A 16,948-nucleotide genomic window follows, 5' to 3' on the forward strand; every position below is an offset into this window, starting at 1 on the left:
CCCCCCTGGTTCAAGCATTGTGAGAGAAGGGTGCGTGAACTCTCTGCAGGCAATGCGGAATGAAAATTCCTTTGATGGATAAATGTTTGGAATCTGCAGGATAATCCTAAGCATTGGGCAGATACAAGCAAGAACCCACAGCCAGATGCTGAACACCATCAGATCATCTGAGCTCCAAATTCACTCTGTCCTGCAAGAGAAAGTCTCCCCGGAGATCTGTTAACGGCAGCTGCTGGGGATCAAACCAGGATCTTCTGCATGCAAAGCAGATGTTCCTCCTGCTGAGCTACAGCCTCCGCACCCGCGCACCATTGTCTGTGTATTTACATCTACTAGAATCAGGCTGTTGCATCTCCCACCAAGGAAACGAGGACTCGCACCCGATTGGCTGGAGGTGACATCATCCGTTGGGGCTGCAACTTTGCACAGTCTGGGACGAGGCTGCCCCTCCTCACCCCCCCCCCAAACCGGCGCTCGTTAATTTCATGAACTAATTAACCTGCCAACAGATAGAACAGCCCCTCTTGACAGGCGGGGTGTATATTATATGTGCGGGAGAGCGCGAGAGGAGGGAAGTGGGGGAAGGCCTGCAACAACTATTATTACTGAGTGTTTCTAATTAAACAAAAATGTTACTCCTGTGCCACATTGTGCAGAATTCCTCGGAGTTTAATTAAAACAACCACGGCTGGAGGCGTGATCAGATTCGAGATGAGATTGGCAGAGGACGCTAGTCCCGGAGGACTGGCTGGCACAAAGACGGAGGAGATCCTGTGACGCTGCAGCCCCGCGCCCTATTCTGCCAGGGACAAAGGGTCCACACGGCACTAGATATTACGCTACGCACTGCCTGGCTTTTCTTATGGGAGGATTGGGTTAGATCAGTGGTGGCGAACCTTTGCGAGACCGAGTGCCCAAATTGCAACCCAAAACCCACTTATTTATCGCAAAGTGCCAACACAGCAATTTAACATGAATACTGAGGTTTTAGTTTAGAAAAAAAGGTTGGCTCCAAGGCGTGCGTTACTCGGGAGTAAGCTTGGTGGTTGTCGGTGGCTTTGCTTTGAAGCAACTGTGCAACTCTTCCAACGGGTGAATCACGACCCTAGGAGGGTTTGCTCAGAAGCAAGCCCCATTGCCAGCAACCGAGCTTACTCCCAGGTAAAGGATCGCACTTTAGTTCATCGCATGAAAATCAGTGGGGTTTAACAGTGTTTAACAGGGTTACCTACACAGCTTCCCCAAAACTAGGTCTTAGGTTTAATGCTAATAATCGAGCCCAGCGGCCCAGGCCAGCCTAGATGTGTGTGAGGGGCACTCTGTTTGCGCGTGCCCACAGAAAGGGCTCTGAGTGCCACCTCTGGCACCCGTGCCATAGGTTCACCACCACTGGGTTAGATATTTGGGGAACTCAGCCATTTAATGTTTTCCAAAAGAATGTACGAGCAGCCCCGGCTGGATTAGACCACAGGGCAAGCTTCATCTTTCCTACGGGGTTAACAACGAATGGGGCACAAAAGAGGGTGCTTGGAAAGTGACCTCCCTAGAAAGGCACTGTTCTGTATTCAGGCACAAAGAATCGGAAGCACAGGTATGGACTAGGGAGATATTCGGCTTGGCAGCAGTGCATGTAAAATGGACCTCAAGGCTGTGGGCAAACCTAGCTGCACATGAGTCATATGTGTGATGCAGCGGCAGAAAAGGCCAATATCTTTAGGCTGGATTAACAGTAGTTTTATCATGATAAATAATAATCCCACTCTTTCCCATACTCCACAACCTCACCTGGAGTCCTCGCTGGATGTATTCAAATAGCAGCTGAATAGCCACCTATTTGGTGATATTCTAGCTTAGTATTTCCGACAATAAGATGGACTAAATGGCCTCTAAGACCCCTTTCAATGCTGTGACTGTATGGAGGTTCTATCTAGTGAGCTCATCATAGCCCCTGATCACAGGAAGTCTCATTCCACAAATCTACTGGTGTCTACATTTTCAGTTGTCCACATAATTTCCTGCACAGAGCTGCAATCCAGAAGGACTACAAACTTTTTTTTTTAATTAAAAAAAATGAAAATTGAATCCCACAGCTAATTTCTCTGTTTTGCCATAGTTTTCTGGAATTGTGGCACATATTTATCCCCTCCCCCATCGGAAGCTCACCCCAACAACAAACTTCTTTTGGAGTTTGAAACAACTGCTATATATATATATATTAAAAAAAACCTATGTTCCGCCTTTGCTTCTTTGGGGTCCCTTCCACAGACAAGGATAGTGACCAGGGAGGGAATCAGAAGAGAGAGGGAAGGGCCAAAAGACAAAGGAAAAGGGAGATAAGAGTCAAAGATGGAGAAAGAACTGCAAAGAAAAAGAAGAGCAGAAGGGCTGGGCTCTTACTCCCTTAGTGAAAAGCAGAGGTTAATAGATTCATTCTCTGTGCTTCTAACTCTCCTCAGCAGTTACAAATGAGTCCAGCACTGGCAAACCAAAGCCAGATCTTTTAATGCCCAAAAGCCAAAGAAAGGTCAAAAGGATAACTTTGTCTGAGAAGGGGGGGAGGCAGATTTGTGTGTTTGCGTGGGCAAATGTAAAGGAACTGGGCGGACAAAAGAAAAAAGGGGACCAAAAAGCCACGACCGAAGAACCTCTTTCAATTGCCCACACTTGCATCAGTCTTTAGGGGGAATAATTGCCTGTTTCTAATCTGAGGTCCCGTTGCCACCATTGAGGCATTTAAAAAAAAAAAAAGAATCAGAATTTGGGTGATCCAGTAGAGGGGGAGTTTGGAGACCCAAAGGGGCTTACAATCTCCCCGCCCCCCCCCACAACAACAAACACCCTGTGAGGTGGGTGAGGCTGAGAGAGCTCCATAGAGCTGTGACTAGCCCAAGGTCGCCCAGATGGCATGTGCTGGAGTGCACAAGCTAATCTGGTTCACCAGATAAGCCTCCACAGCTCAAGTGGCAGAATGGGGAATCAAACCTGGTCCTCCAAATTAGCGTGCACCTTGTCTTAACACTTCACCATGCTGCTCTCCAAGACCAAGAAAGGGATCTTGGGGTGGTAGTGGGCCCTGGGTTGTCTGCCCTTCTTGTCCTCCCCCAGATACGCCACTGCTTAGTGGTACCATCCACACATCTGCATCCACCATTCAAACGGACCCCCTCTCCATCCCACCTTTATCTGGTTTTTCATATCGTTTTTTTAAAATTTTATATCTACAAGACATTTTAGTTGCCATTTGAGGTTTTTTAAAATTGTTTTTTTCATTTTTTTTTCATTTTTTTTTCATTTTTAATATGTTGGAAGTCCCCTTGAGTGGCAGTATACAAACAAAATAAATGAATAGATAGGCAGATAGACCCTTCTCCCTCCTGCGTTGCTTGTTGAGGTTCACCATCTTGTTCGTGCCCGGCTGCAATCTGCATGCAACAGCCTGAAAGCAAGGGAAATTGGCAGGCCCAAAAATGGTGGCGAGTTCCCCAGGGCAAAAGGGGAGGGAGGGGCGGGGGGAGGGGAGGGGGGGAGGGCTTCCCCCTGCTAATCTGAGAAAAGAAGCACCAGAACCTGAACCCATCAAAGCACAGGGAGAGGCCATGCTGCAGCAGGAGCTAACGTTTTTGCATGCTGCTGGTGCAACCTCTACCCAACCCAGCTTAATTCGTCCCCTGATAATTTGCGGCTTGGTGGGACAGCTCTTCAGCACCATCAGGGTCTTTGCCAGGGCTGTCCCACCACCAGGACGGGACTCTCTCCCGTGGCAGCAACTTAGAGGAGTCGATTGCAAGGACAGGTGGGAGATTCCTGGGTCACGCCTTGCCGCCCCTAACACAACTGGGGCTGCCTCAGTCTTTTGCCTGTGCGGAAAGCAAGTGTTGGGCTCCTGGCAAACCTGTGGCATGGTCCAGCTGAGTTGTGCGGTGCACACCCTGGGCAGCCAACAGTGGCTCCCTGTGTTGTGCTGTATAAATACAGAGACATAAAATCGTAGAGTTGAAAGGGGCCGTAAAGGCCATCCAGTCCAACCCCCTGCACTGTCTCGAGCAGGGGTTTCCAACTCTGGTGCTTCAGGTATTCATGGACTACAATTCCCATCAGCCCCTGCTGGCATGACCAGCTGATGGGAATTGTAGTCCATGAACATCTGAAGCGCCAGAGTTGGACACCCCTGGTCTGGAGCATCCCTGACAAGTGTTTGACCAGGTGAGACTTGAAGACTGACAGACAGGAGCTCATGACCTCCCCAGGCAGCAAATTTCACTGCTGAACTAATCTTACTCTATTTTTTCCTAATGTCCAGCCAGTACCTTTCCACCCGCAATTTGTGAGTCCTGTCTTCTGCTGCCAACAGGAACGTGTCCCAGCCCTCTTCAAAGTGACAGCCCTTCCAATATGCAAACAGAGCAATAGTATCCCTTTCAACCTCTTCTCTTCCAGACTAAACTTTCCCAAGTCCCTCAGCCTTTCCTCACAGGACTTGGCCTCCAAACCCCTGATCATCCTTATCGCTCTCCTCCCCATTCGCTCCATTTTGTGCGAGTCCTTTTTGAAGTGACGCTTCCTGAACTGCAGACGGTACTCCAGGTATTGCCCTGACCGACATGGTGTACACTGGGACTACGATATGATCCGATTTGGATGTTGTGACTCTGCCGATACACCCCAAGACTTCATTAGTCCTTTTTTGCTGATGCATCCCACCGACTGCACATATTTAGCTAACAGTTCACCCCAAGATCTTGTTCATACACGCTGCTACCCAGAAGTGTACGCCACACCCAGGGCTTCTCATTTTTGCAGCCCAGATGTAGAACTCTGCATTTATATGTATATGTTATTTCTTTCTTGCATGCCAGACACCCTCTTGCTGCCCTCTGGCACGTTGCAACGGGAATAACACGCTACATAAACAAAAATGAATTTCTTTTCCAGGAACAGTCATATGCAAGTGACTGGAAATCTACTGAGCTTTGCAAACATGACCCCCACCCGCCCGCCCCTGGAAATGCCCTGAAACAAGTCCAGCCCTGTCTGAGATGACAGCCCCCCTAGACCTCAAATGGCAGCTCTCCCGGAGGAAAATACACCCTGTCACTTAGTGTGACAAAAAACTATTTTGCACGAACAGGACGGCATCAAGGGCCAAGGATGCAGGTTAGATCAAAAGGTAAAATAATGCCCAGATACCTGCGCAAATGACAGCAAGCACAGCCTCCCCACTCCAGTCTACCTTGCAAGTCAGGAAATGGAGAATTTACATAGGAGTTACCCAAATGCTCTATTGCACACAGTTTGCTGGGCAAGTCCTGCACAGGTTCAAAATATAATCCTTGCCAAAGAGCCCCTCCCCCAAGTATAGGCCAGCAATTCCTAAGGCACATTCCAGCAGAAATGGATTATTGAGTGAATAGAGCTCCTACTCAGAGAGCAACATCTTATCTGTCTACTCCATTTTTATCCCACCCTTCCTCCAAGATGCTCAGGACATGTAAGGAGGAGCACCCTTTCTCCTATTACTATCACAACAACCCTGTCAGGTAGGTCAGGCCGCCAGCATGACTGGCTCACAGTCACCCAGCAAGATTCTGCGGTGGAGCTGTGATTCGAACCCGAATCTCCTAGATCCTAGTCCAGCACTTTATATATTTAGGATATTTCTATGCCGCCTCTTCAGATACTTGTTCTACCATAACAATGGCTCTGTTATGAATACCCAAATTCCCATCTCAAGAATGGCAGCCCTACAACCAAGGTAGGTTTAAGTCAGATATCAGTTTCACTGACTTCACTTACTCTCCCAGGCAAACACATTTAGATCCGTTCAGCTGCAGGATTTACCTCTCAGGACAGTGAGTTTGGCCGTGACTGTGATTTCGGTAACAGAATTCTGGGCAATGCATTCATAAATGTTCTCGTCCCTGGGGGTGCGGAGGGGCTGGATCCGTAGGACGGCACCGGCTCCATCATCAAATTCGATTGTCTGGGGTGAAGCGAGAGAGACAAGAAAGTGAAATTACTCTGGGCTTTTACACATGTGTGATTGCCTTTACTGTGAGCATGCAGCCCCTTTACGTTTGATTCTCGGTCCCTCTCTTTGGCAGTCACCTTGCCCTCAGATCAGAGAATCCCTGCGATTTCAGAAAGCTGTCAAACTACGACTTTTTCTTTCCCTTCACAGGGAAAGAGAAGGAAATCGGCATGCGTTTACTTTCTTCTGGTTTTCTCACTCCTCCCTGCCTTCCCCCCGCCCACGCTTCAGCAGTTCCTCCCACTCTTCGGGCCACCATTTCAAAACTATCAGAAGGGCTTAATTTTTTTTCTAAAATTCAACTGTAAAGGTCTATCACTGGAGCGCTGGACCATGTAAAACCTTGTGAAATTGACACGGTCTAGCAAAGTAACGCTAGACCAGTGGTGGCGAACCTTTGGCACTCCAGATGTTATGGACTACAATTCCCATTAGACCCTGCCAGAATGGCCAATTGGCGCTAGACCAAAGACAGTAGGGGGGAAAAGGCAGCAGGCGACCTTCCCCAAACGGAGGCCGCATGGAGACAACAAGGAAGCAGCAGTTGGGCAAAATGGCAAATCAAATCAGCAATGGACACTACCAGTGGTGGGATTCAGCCGGTTTGCACCGGTTCGGCAGATTCAGCTGGTTCGCACCAGTTTGGCAGTACAGGCGAACCGGGTGCTAAATGTTTAGATTCCCACCACTGGACACTACACAGGAGGAAAATCCCTGTGCAAACAAAACAGGAAAACCCCACCGTGAAGCAAACAGCCACGGGGGAAGTAGTGCATGCGTAAATGACGACTGAGAACAACCTCTCACATTAGGCTGCCTTGCAGCTTGCGGGCTTTCATTAAATTTCAGATGAACTCTTTCAAAGGGCACATGGCTCAGCTTTATCTCCCCTTCCCCACCCCCAACTCCTCGCAGGAATCGACAGATAGCGTGTTGGACAGAGGGGTGACCTGGAAACAGCGAAATCCTGAAGTGAGGGGATTTACTGCTTTCGCTTCTGGGATCTTCAGCGCTGTGAGAGGATCGTGTCAGTACAGAAATTTCTGCCCCAGAGGAAACTTACCCTCGCTGTGGGGCCAGTGAATAATCAGCCACAGATGGCTTCTTACAAACTCTCTTTATCATGGAATATCTGCAGTAAATACTCACCTCAAACCGCTGTGAATTCACCTTCTTTCCTTTCTTGTTCCAGGTCACACGGGGCTTCGGGTCTCCGGTAGCTTGGCACACAAAGGAAGCCACCCCTCCCGAGACCCCGATCTGGTCCACAGGAGTCTTGATGAATACTGGGGGACCTTGGATGCCAAGAGAAAGGGAAGAGACACAAGGTTGGGGGAGAGAGAGACACACACATTTTATTAAGTTGGAAGTTATCAACAAATGGGTTAGATGCACAGATCTGTTAACTTCGTGGTGAAGCTTTCCTCTAGTTTTCCCTGATGCAAGAGGCTCAAAGATCCAGAAAAATACAAAACGCTGCAGCTAGCAAAAAGGATCAGAAAGGACAGACCACAAAATTCTCTCTCAACAACCAGAGATTCTAGTTTACAATCTGCTGCTGTTCATATCCAGAGAGCAACTCATAGGTGTTTCCTACACAGAGATGGGATTTTATGGTTTCTTCACTGCTGCAGATTAAGTACAGCAGCAATGGGGCTTCTACAGGGCAGGTTTCCCCGTAGGTTCCCCTGTCCCAACCTCTGAGCTGTGGCTACACCTGCCCTGACTACCAGAGGTTTTGCGTTATTTTTTTAAAATGAGCATTAGAATACTGCTATGATGGTATAATAATGATAGATGTAGCAACTCACTTGGAGTACTGTGTTCAGTTCTGGTCGCCACATCTCAAAAAGGATATCGAAGAGACAGAAAAAGTGCAGAGAAGGGCAACAATGATGATTGAGGGACTGGAGCACCTTCCTTATGAGGAGAGGCTGCAGCGTTTGGGACTCTTTAGTTTGGAGAGGAGACGTCTGAGGGGGGATATGATTGAAGTCCATAAAATTATGCATGGGGTAGAAAATGTTGACAGAGAGAATTTTTCCCCTCTTTCTCACAATACTAGAACCAGGGGGCATTCATTGAAAATGCTGGGGGGAAGAATTAGGACTAATAAAAGGAAACACTTCTTCACGCAACGCGTGATTGGTGTTTGGAATATGCTGCCACAGGAGGTGGTGATGGCCACTAACCTGGATAGCTTTAAAAAGGGCTTGGACAGATTTATGGAGGAGAAGTCGATCTCTGGCTACCAATCTTGATCCTCCTTGATCTGAGATTGCAAATGCCTTAGCAGACCAGGTGCTCAGGAGCAGCAGCAGCAGAAGGCCATTGCTTTCACATCCTGCACGTGAGCTCCCAAAGGCACCTGGTGGGCCACTGCGAGTAGCAGAGTGCTGGACTAGATGGACTCTGGTTTGATCCAGCAGGTTATGTTCTTATGTTTTTAACTCCTCTGAATTTCCAGATTTTCATTTTTGGAAAAAGTTAAAATCCTAGCCTCTTGTCTAAATGGAGTCTCCATGTTCAAAGGCAGAATACCTTAAAATGCCAATTGCTGATGGAGGACAGCAACAGGTAAGGGTTTGGTCTATGCATTTTGGCCTTATGAGGCATCTGGCTGACCACTGTTCAAAATAAACAGCTGGGTTAGATGTAGCAGCATTTTGCTTGAGTTATCAGCAGCTCCACATGTCTCAGCAGCAACAATACATCAGCTGTGCACCACATGGTGCCTCAGTGTTCATGTGAATGCATGTATGAACATGTGCGCTATATCTAAGATGAATCCATTTCTCCACTCAGAGGAGCTGAGCCCTGAAATTGGCATTTTGCAAAATCCCACAAGTTATACTCGATTTCAGAAAAGGGTGTCAGTACGGTCAGTTGAGGTGTAGCAGTCGAGAAAATTATATGCTTCTACATCAGAATATAAAGAATTATCATTCATTTTTACGCGAATGCCTTTGTCAAAAATATCATTTTGTGCATTGTTGAACATGGTACTTTCATACAAGAGCATGTAGTTTTATTTTCAAATGGATTGGGGATGGGGTGCGGGAAGAAGAAGAAGAAGAAGAAGAAGAAGAAGAAGAAGAAGAAGAAGAAGAAGAAGAAGAAGAAGAAGAAGAAGAGTTTGGATTTATATCCCCCCTTTCTCTCCTGTAGGAGACTCAAAGGGGCTTACAATCTCCTTGCCCTTCCCCCCTCACAACAAACACCCTGTGAGGTAGGTGGGGCTGAGAGAGCTCCGAGAAACTGTGACTAGCCCAAGGTCACCCAGCTGGTGTGTGTAGGAGTGTACAGGCTAATCTGAATTCCCCAGATAAGCCTCCACAGCTCAGGTGGCAGAATGGAGAATCAACCCTGGTTCCTCCAGATTAGATACACGAGCTCTTAACCTCCTACACCACTGGCGCAAGGATCCAGGCAGAGCTTTCTACAACAAAGCAGGTCCAGCGTGTTGAGTTCTGTAGCAGAGTTAGGGTACAACCCCACTAACATCTTTTTCTGAAACAGATTACAACTTTTTATCAACAGGTGAAACAGGACAAGTAGAGGAGGGGTGCAGATCAATGCCTGTGGAAACCTTCCCCCCCCCTTCTTTTTTTGCTGTCAAGTCACATCTGACTTACGGCAACCCCTGGTTGGATTTTCAAGACAAGAGAACTTCAGAGGTGGTTTGCCACAGCCTGCCCTGCCACTGTGTCATGGCCCATGCATTCCTTGGAGGTCTCCCATCCAAATACTTGCCAGGGTCAAGGCTGACAGTGCTGGCCCAAGGTTATCCAGCAAGCTTCCATGGCAGAGTGAGGATTCGAACCTGGGTTCCACAGATCCCAGTCTGACACCTTAGTCCAGTGGTGGCGAACCTTTTTGAGACCGAGCACTCAAATTGCAACCCAAAACCCACTTGTTTATTGCAAAGTGCTGACACTGCAATTTAACCTGAATACTGAGGTTTTAGTTTAGAAAAAAATGGTTGGCGTAAGCTTCGTGGTAGTCGGTGGCTCTGCTTTGAAGCAACCGTGCAACTCTTCCAACGGGTGAATCATGACCCTAGAAGGGTTTACTCAGAAGCAAGTCCCATTGCCAGCAACCAAGCTTGCTCCCAAGTAAAGGATCGTGCTTTTGTCCCAGGTAAAGGATCGTGCATGAAAATCAGTGGGGTTTAACAGCACTTATCAGGGTTACCTACACTGCTTCCCCAAAACTAGGTCTTAGGTTTAATGCTAATAATCGTGCCCAGCGGCCCAGGCCAGCCTAGATATGGGGCTCTGAGTGCCACCTCTGGCACCCGTGCCATAGTTTCGCAACCACTGCCTTAGCCACTACACTGTGGTGGATCTCAACCACAGCTCTGGATTTCATTAATAAAGGGGGTGGGTATAGAAAGCACTGTCTATCAAAGCAAAGCTCTACAAAAGTGGAAATGATTATTTAGTATAATGCTTTACAGTAGGGCAGAGGCGTACAGGGGGAAATGGTGCCTGAGGCAACATCTGTCCTGGGCACCCCTCTGCACCCCCCTCTTATCTTAGGAGCAGCCTGGCGGGGGCAGGCCAAGGGAAGCCTGCCATGGGCCGCCCCTCGGCCCGGCCCTGCCTGGCAGTTCCTTCAACTAGCAGAGCCTCCGCCAGCTTAAGGAGCAGCCCGGCAGGACTGGGCCAAGGGGCGGCCCGTGGCAGGCCAGGAGCAGCTGGGCTGGGAGACTGCCGTGGCCCATCAGGCGCCCCCACGTAATCCATTGGGGGTACCTGGGGTCAACTGATCCCCCATGTCCCTGTAGTAGGGCAAAGTAATTATTTAATTCTAACAAGACTGGAGTCCAGAAGAACCGTAAAGACTGAAACAATTTTCCAACGTATGACGTTTTCTAAGTCTTACACTCAGTGTTTGTCATTCTCTTGCTCTAGACATTCTCGAAGTTTACATGTTTTAAATGTTTTCAATTTGCTCTTTTAAAACAATCTGAAGGACAACCCAGTAAATCAGCTCAGAATCATCCTCTCACAATTGCAAGGGGAGGGGGCACTCCCAAACTGAATGTGGGGAATTTGCCCACAGCCATCCAGTAATGTTGGGGGGCAAAATTCAAACTGAAGACTTCCCCAGTTTATTGCCCTGCCTGCTACACCAGGTTCTCTTTACCAAATAAGTTGTTGAAAGGGCAACAGGAAAGGATCTCGGGAACACAGCGTTATGTTACGTGGCACAAAATCAGGTCTGATTTCCTAGGGAGCAGATGGCAGTGCCGTTTTCCCTTTTGCAACAAATGTTTGTGCAATCTGGCCCCTTTTGATGTTTGGCATAGCTATTTATATCCTGGTTTTAGGAGGGGGACTGAAATCTAGGACCTCAACCACTGAAAGCCCCATTTAGTGACCCCCCTCCAGATTCTAAGATTTAAGCTAACACTGAGTGTCCGTTCACACAACCATAAGATCTAGAAGACTGATTTTTTTATTGTTTTGTTTTAAAGCAGTGGTCTTCTGGAATCCAAATCTTTTTCTCCAGCCACAGTGATCCATGCAACGGTCACCTCCAGACTGGACTACTGTAATTTGCTCTACAAAGGGCTACCCTTGAAGTCACTTCAGAAACTTCAATTGGTCCAGAATGCAATGGGGCATGTCCTTACAGGGACTCTGTGGAGAGCCAGCTGCACTGACTCTAAGGTCAGAATACCAGGTCAGGTTCAAGGTTCATATTGTGTCTCCCGATATGCCTAGCCCTCCAAGTGCATTGTGCTCAGCTGGTAATGACTTACTAATGATCCCCAAACTGAAAAGTATCTGGCTATCTTCAACTAGGGCCACAGTCTTTTTAGTTGTGGCTCAAGGCTGGTGGAACTCTGTATCAAGTGAGACCTGGCTCTGTTGGATCTAGTTCAGATCTGCAGGACCTAAAAGACTGAGATAGGCCCAGGGTCAAGGGCAGCAACAATTTCATTCCAACTGGCCACCCTGCCCTTCTCCCTTTCTCTTTTCTCTCTCTCTGACCCCTTGGTCATCATCTTGTTTCCCTTGCTGAGAGCCAACGTTGTGTAGTGGTTAGGAGCAGGTGCACTCTAATCTGGAGAACCAGGTTTGATTCCCCGCTCTGACACTTGAGCTGTGGAGGCTAATCTGGGGAACCAGATTAGCTTGTGCACTCCAACACATGCCAACTGGGTGACCTTGGGCTAGTCATAGTTCTTCAGAGCTCTCTCAGCCCCACCTACCTCACAGGATGTTTGTTGGGGTGGGGGGGAGGGAAAGGAGTTTGTAAGCCCCTTTGAGTCTCCTTACAGGAGAGAAAGGAGGGATATAAATCCAACTCCTCTTCTCCTTCTTTATTAGAAAGGGGGACACTTGGAATTTTAATGCAAATGTTAGAAATGACTTTAAATGCTGATTTATGCTATAGTATACCTATTTTTTAAATTGTATTTATCTTGATTGTTAGTTGCCCTGTGCCTCATTTTGGTTGGGAAAAGTAAGTAAGTAAGTAAGTAAGTAAGTAAGTAAGTAAGTAAGTAAGTAAGTAAGGAAGGAAGGAAGGAAGGAAGGAAGGAAGGAAGGAAGGAAGGAAGGAAGGAAGGAAGGAAGGAAGGAAGGAAGGAAGGAAGGAAGGAAGGAAGGAAGGAAGGAAGGAAGGAAGGAAGGAAGGAAGGAAGGAATGTTTGTGTCCTACCTCTGCTTTAGATCACCTTGGGCTGGGCGTATACATGCTGGGATAGTGGTGGGGGTCTCCCCCCGCCCCCCAGCAGGTGGGCACCCCTGCTCACGAATCATTCTGCCCTGCTCCACTGCGGTGATCCGTGCACGGAAAACACACAGTCCACAGATGCGCCAGACCCACTCTTTCCCCCAGAACAACAGAAGGCGGTTTTACGATCAGAACAAAAGACAGCACAGCTGTGGCTTTGCAAGTTAAATATTTCAATAAATTTTAAACTAACAAGCCCGGAGGAGACAGCGAGGAGGAGAAGTTCAGGGAATGACAGGAGGACGGGAAGCGATCCTCCCACCCAAGCCAGAGCGGCTGGATTCAAAACACCCACCTGAAATCAAAGGCAGGTCTCTAGTCAACACCATCCTTCTGGGTAGAACTAACCAGCGCAGAGCTAGTGTGCAATCAGGACATGGCACTGGGATTGGGAAGAGCTGGGCTCAAATCTCTGCTCAGCTACCCAATTTGCCACTCTGCTTCTCTGGCTAACCCTACCTCACAAGGTTGCTGTTCATTGAATACTCCACCCAGGAGACTGCATTAGCTATGTAAGCCACTTTGAGTCCAGATGCGACAGGTGAACCATCAACACCCCCTGAAGCAAATGTAGGATAAACATGCCATAAAAGAAAATAATAAAAATACTACAGAGACTAACCATGACTTGTGGGTTCTCCCATTTGCAAACTTCTCCTCGTTCTTAGCCCACCCTCTCTCCGAGGAGCTCAGAGCGGCATGCGCGGATCTCCTTTCCCCCCACAACAACCGTGTGAGATTGGTTAGGTGAAGAGAGGAACCAACGGTCACCTGACAAGCTTCAAAAGCTGATTTAAACCCAGGTTCTCATCAGGCACTCGAACGACGACAAAACACTGGCTTACCATTGCGGTGATAGTCATGCAACGATGTTTGCTAACCCTGGTTAGCCCAAACTGCAGCCTGCAAAACCCAGTCCCAATTCCAGTGGCAAGGCTGGATTGCAGACTAACCAGGGTTATCAGCACTGCCCATTCACAAACAACGGGGGACCCCAAGCACCTGACCCCGATTGCTGGGCAGCATTATGTCGGCCTGTAACCATCCATTTTGAACCATAACAGTATAGTGGAGGAGGAGGAGGAGGAGTTTGGATTTATATCCCCCACTCTTTCTCTCCTGTAAGGAGACTCAAGGGGGCTTACAATATCCTTTCCCTTCCCCTCACCCCCCACAACAAACACCCTGTGAGGTAGGTGGTGGCTGAGAGAACTCCACAGAGCTGTGACTACCCCAAGGTCACCCAGCTGGCGTGTGTTGGGAGTGCACAGGCTAATCTGGTTCCCCAGATCAGCCTCCACAGCTCAAGTGGCAGAGTGGGGAATCAAACCCGGTTCCTCCAGATTAGAGTGCACCTGCTCTTAACCACTATGCCACTGCTGCTCCAGTATTAGAGTTAGAGTGCAACTCTAGGATCACAGGGATCCAAGTTCAAGTACTCATTCTGCCATTGAAGCTGACTGGGTAAAAATCAGACTCTCTGTCAGGCTCACCTACCTCATAGAATCATTCCGAAGGTTAAAGACAGACAGGAAAACCACCTCTGCTGCTCTAAGCTTTTCTGCAGGAATGGAAAGCTACAAATATTCTCGATCAGAGATGCCCAGTGGCTCGGGAGCAACCCATCTCCAAGCGTACTCCAGACAGTTCAACCACCACACTCACAAGAGACAACTGCTTTAAAACAGAGGCCAATTCCTTGAGCCCTCTGAATAGAATCCCCTGCCCAGGATGCCACTACTTTGAGTGTGTAAGAGGAAGTGACTTATATTTTGTCAAGAGCGGGAATATTCACCAGATGCGTGGCAAATATTGTGGTGGGTCCGGTTTCGCATGAAATCTATTGAGGAAGGCTAGATAAAGCTCTGCTGATGAATGACCCCACAACTTTACAATGCATGGTTGTGTCCCTGTGCCTCTATCCTGCCTTTTACTTCTGAACTAAAAAGCACCCTGAATGTTGGCTAGGGGTGGGAGGTCTTTCCTTCTAAGCTGGAAAGCCTCACAGCTGAGCAGTGGTAATTTTCTAAACCTCCGACCTGACGAAACAAAAAGGTGAACCATCTGTTCGCACAGAAGACACCTACCTGCCGCTATGACCTCCCTGAAGGAAAAGCCGAGAACCCAAGCTCTGCGCCGAATATTGCGCTGCCAAGAACATGCGGCTTCCCCCTCCCCGTCTCGCCCTGGGCCTTCCAAGAAAATATCCACACAGTCTTCTTGGGGGCTCTGTGATGCATTGATGGCTTCCACACCTTCCTTCCAAAACCTTAACCCTCCTCGTGCCCTTGAGCATGTTCTGTTCCTGTCACCAGATTCGACGTGGCTGCCACATCGAACTGAACATGAGCTCGTGACAAGGGAGGTAAGCGTTGACTTTTGATCTGTTCTGTTGGCTTTACTCACTTGGATTTTATCCGCTGTGGCGCGGAGCAACTTGGAAAGGTTCTATTCTCGGACTTAGGATACACACGGGGGAAGGGGGGGCTGTCTTGCAAATTCGAAGCGCCCCCATCTAATGTCTGGGCATGACCCACAGCTCTGCGCATGCCACACTTCGAATGCAGAAGGCATCACCCCGAAATGTATATTGCTAACTGGACTTTGCTTTTGCCTATCACCATGACAACATGGCTGGGAAAGTTAATCCTAAGCAAATCAAAAATGGTAGATCCTTGGTGAAGCCGAGGACTAACTGAATAAGTCACTGGGTGGGCTGACCCAGCGGCAAAGGCAACCAATCAAAATGTCAAAATTCCACAAAGACCAATCAGAGTGGGCTATATTTAACTAGACCAGGGGTCTGCAACCTGCGGCTCTCCAGATGTTCATGGACTATAAATCCTATCAGCCAATTGGCCATGCTGGCAGGGGCTGATGGGAATTGTAGTCCATGAACATCTGGAGAGCTGCAGGTTGCAGACCGACAAATGGTTCCATATAGGGGAGCTGTAGGTCTGCAGTCCTCACCTGCATGGCCCTGGCTAATTGGATTTCATCAGGCCACAAAAGCAAAGCAGGGTCAGCCTTGGCTAGTATTTGGATGGGAGACCACCAAGGAAGTCCAGGGTCGCTAAGCTGAGGGAGGTAATGGCAAACCACCTCTGAATGTGGCGTAGGAGGTTAAGAGCTTGTGTATCTAATCTGGAGGAACCGGGTCTGATTCCCAGTTCTGCCGCCTGAGCTGTGGAGGCTTATCTGGGGAATTCAAATTAGCCTGTACACTCCCACACACGCCAGCTGGGTGACCTTGGCCTAGTCACAGCTTCTCGGAGCTCTCTCAGCCCCACCTACCTCACAGGGTGTTTGTTGTGAGGGGGGAAGGGCAAGGAGATTGTAAGCCCCTTTGAGTCTCCTGCAGGAGAGAAAGGGGGGATATAAATCCAAACTCTTCCTCTTCCTCTTCCTCCTCCTCCTCCTCCTCCCCCTCCTCCTCCTCCCCCCCCCCCAACAGGGTCACCCTAACTCGATTGCAACTTGATGGCACTTCATTTACCCACACGCAGCCCTGAAGCTGAGTGTAATAAATACAAAAGGTGAGGTTCGGTTTGACATTCTTTGTGATTCTATAGACGACTGCATAATTTAATAAAAACCTTTAATAAAAACCTTGCAATTTTTGGAATTTGGGACTGGGTTATGCACAGCGGTGAAGAGTGTAGCGGTTTAGAATGTCAGACAAGAGCTGGGTGACCAAGTTTCAAAACCCACTCGGCCATGGTGACCCAGGGTCAGTTGTTCTCTCTTGGCCTAACCTACCCCACAGGGATGTTGTGTTCCCTGAGCTCCCCAGAAGAAAAAGGTAAAAGTCCCCTGTGAAAACATTGGATCATTACTGACTTACAGGTGACACCACACCACAACATTCACCAGGTAGACTATGTTTGCGGGGTGGTTTGCCATTGCCTTCTTCGGTTATCTACACTTTACCCCCAGTCAGCTGGGTACTCATTTTACAACCTCGGAAAGATGGAAGGCTGAGTTGCCCTTAAGTCAGCTACCTGAAAACGACTTCTGTCGGGATCGAACTCAGGTCATGACTGCAGGAATGCAGCTTGCCTTTTTGTGCCACTGGGCTCTTCCCTGGAGGGAGGGTGGAATAAAAAGATAGGAGAGTTAGGGGCAGCCAACTCCTTTTCCATGGGGGCGGGGGAAATACTTGAGTGGCTT

At 48.4% G+C, this 16,948-nt stretch overlaps 1 protein-coding gene across 1 annotated transcript in view; it reads right to left on the reverse strand.

The window, feature by feature from the left end:
- PTPRS (protein tyrosine phosphatase receptor type S) overlaps positions 1 to 16,948 on the reverse strand; it is a 362,151-nt gene that overhangs the window by 162,896 nt on the left and 182,307 nt on the right. Inside the window, 2 exon segments of the mRNA XM_048496069.1 lie at positions 5,839 to 5,980; positions 7,178 to 7,323. Of these exon segments, the coding sequence (XP_048352026.1) occupies positions 5,839 to 5,980; positions 7,178 to 7,323 (288 nt within the window).

The sequence above is a fragment of the Sphaerodactylus townsendi genome, linkage group LG05 (genome assembly GCF_021028975.2).
Source record: "Sphaerodactylus townsendi isolate TG3544 linkage group LG05, MPM_Stown_v2.3, whole genome shotgun sequence".
Taxonomy (NCBI): Eukaryota; Metazoa; Chordata; class Lepidosauria; order Squamata; family Sphaerodactylidae; genus Sphaerodactylus; species Sphaerodactylus townsendi.